The sequence below is a fragment of the Myotis brandtii genome, unplaced genomic scaffold (genome assembly GCF_000412655.1).
Source record: "Myotis brandtii unplaced genomic scaffold, ASM41265v1 scaffold133, whole genome shotgun sequence".
In the NCBI taxonomy this organism is placed as follows: Eukaryota; Metazoa; Chordata; class Mammalia; order Chiroptera; family Vespertilionidae; genus Myotis; species Myotis brandtii.
Window position 1 is genome coordinate 1,872,676 of NW_005354718.1, and position 2,218 is coordinate 1,874,893.

Consider the following 2,218-nt stretch of genomic DNA (forward strand, 5'->3'; position numbering starts at 1 on the left):
CAAAGTGCCCTTTAAAGTTCCTTCCAGTTCCAATTTTAGGGAATGTTCTCTGGATTCTTGCTTCTCTCAAGGTCCTCACAAAATGAACCCTCACTCCCACAGGATTTCTGAGCCCAAATGTCTATTTAAATTATTGACAATCGGTACTGTGACTAGGTCCTTATGTGAGCTTTGAGTGCCAAGGCTGAAGACTGAGAACTACCAACCCAAGTCCAAGAAGTTTGGCCACTTGCTGAGGTTTAGGCTGTATGGGATCCTTTCTCGTGTTCAGGCTCTGAAACAGAGCCCCCAACCTGAGCCCCTGTGGACTGTTAGAAGGATCAGAGAAGGAGGGTTAGAGGGCTCAGGATTGCCCCAGAACTTAGCACTGAGCAAGGTGCTCTAGAAAGGAGGGGGAGAGGGGAGGGGCACCACCCGCCCGGTGAGGTCATGGGAAAGCAGCTCTGGCGCTGACACCTGGGGAAACCCGTTTCCAGGCTGCTTCCCACGCTAGCTCTCCTGGGAACCAGCTAAGCCCCAAGCGGGGAGCCCCAAACCTGCCCCCCCAGTCCGGTTCCCATCACACTGTCCCATCTAGTCCAGTCCCCACCTTTCCATCTAGTCTCAGTCCTTTGGTACCCAACCAGTCTCCATCCACACTGCTGGGCCTTGAGGAGGGCTACGAGAGAGCAATGGGCCCATCATTCCAAGAAATGACACAGAGCCAGCAGCTTCAGAAACTTAAATCTTTATTTGCAGCCTGCATGGCCCTACCTTCTAGGCTGCGACCTTGGAGAAAAAGGTGATCCCCAGCCCTTTCTTCCTTCAGATTCTGGTTTGCAGCTTCTCCCCCTTCTCTGCTGGGCCTTGCCTCTCACTTCCTGCCCCACTCCTAGCCCAGCCAGTTTGGGCAGTGCCGAGGGAGCCCTGAAACCCAGTTCTTCCCAGGGATCAGCCCCGCCCTCCCTGGCCTTGGGGGTTGAGGGCAGCCCAGGTATCAGCCTTACTCCTCAGCTGCTCCACTTCTCTGCTCTCCGTGCCTTACTCCTTCCAGGCCTCGCTCTCTGACCTGCCTCCTCCTTCCTAGCCTCCAGTCTCAAGGCTCCACGGCCTCATTTTCTGCTCCCTCTTGGTCTCGCACTGACTTCTACCTTACACAGTCCATCCCAAACTTTCCAGATCGGGCTGGACACCTTCCAGCTCTCCAAGATGCCCAGCTATTCCCTGGGCTCTTCCTCACCCCTGTGCCAAGGAGGGGGTGGGGACCACCACAGGGGGTCCTAATTCAGCCAGCGGGGACCCGAGGGCCCATGATAAGAAGCTGGGAATTGGATCCCAAACTGCTTGGAGGTGGCTGACACTGTGAGGACCATCCCATGAAAATCAAAGTGCTGGGATTTCCCTGTAAGCCTTGAACCACAGAAACCCAAGTTACAGCCTCCCTTCTTCCAGGCCCGAGGCTCAACCTGGCAGGAGTGGGCAGTGAGAGGCCCACGTCCCCATAGTGTTCAGAAGGGAACTGAGTCTCTCGGGGTAGCCTGGCCCCGCCAGTAGCCCCGACCCCAGGCTCCAGATGTCCAGTGGCTTCATGCCTGTTGCTCCCGACTCCACCATCGCTGTTCAAACAAAGCAGAAGAACTTCTTCCAGCGGCAGCGGGAGAGGGTGCGCACGCCCTTGGCGTTCAGTTTCTTCTCCAGCCGGGCTTTGTGCTCGATGGCACTGAGAATGGCGGAGTCGAACACCTCCTTCAAGTTCTTCTGGGTCAGGGCCGAGCATTCGAGGTAGCAGCAGGCGCGGATCTTCTCAGCCAGGCCCTGAGCCTGGGGCTGGGGCACCGGGCCCTCCCGGCCCCCCTGATCCAGCTGGATCAGGACGTTGACATCGTCCCGGAGGTCGGCCTGGGTGCCCACCAGCAGCACCGGCGCCTGGGGGTTGTGGGTGCGGATCTCGGGCAGCCATTTCTCGGTGATGTTTTGGAAGGAGCTGGGCTGCACGACGCTGAAGCAGGCCAGGAAGACGTCGGTGTCCGGGTAGCAGAGGGAGCGCAGGCGGTCGAAGTCTTCCTGGGATGGGAAGGCCGGGTCGCTCATTAGCAGGATTGTTCCCCGTCGCAGGGCGCGGGGATTCGCTTTCCACACGGAGTTGGAAACCTGGGACTCGTGGCCGAGGGCCCCAGGCCTCCTCCATGCCTGCTCCACCTGGGGTCCGCCCAGCCCCCGGGCCACCTCCCCCCAGGCC

At 58.9% G+C, this 2,218-nt stretch overlaps 1 protein-coding gene across 1 annotated transcript; it reads right to left on the reverse strand.

Annotated features, from left to right (window-relative positions):
* Window positions 1-711: 711 nt before the first annotated feature.
* RHOV (ras homolog family member V) lies at window positions 712-2,212 on the reverse strand. Its single transcript, XM_005860254.2, has one exon. It carries the CDS (start codon window positions 2,068-2,070, stop codon window positions 1,600-1,602), a length of 471 nt encoding a protein of 156 aa, XP_005860316.2. The 5' UTR covers window positions 2,071-2,212; the 3' UTR covers window positions 712-1,599.
* Between the last annotated feature and the right edge of the window lie 6 nt (window positions 2,213-2,218).

What these genes read in the sequence shown, in the direction of transcription:
- RHOV (XM_005860254.2), bottom strand. Translation starts at nt 2,070, where the DNA reads ATGAGCGACCCGGCCTTCCCATCCCAGGAAGACTTCGACCGCCTGCGC.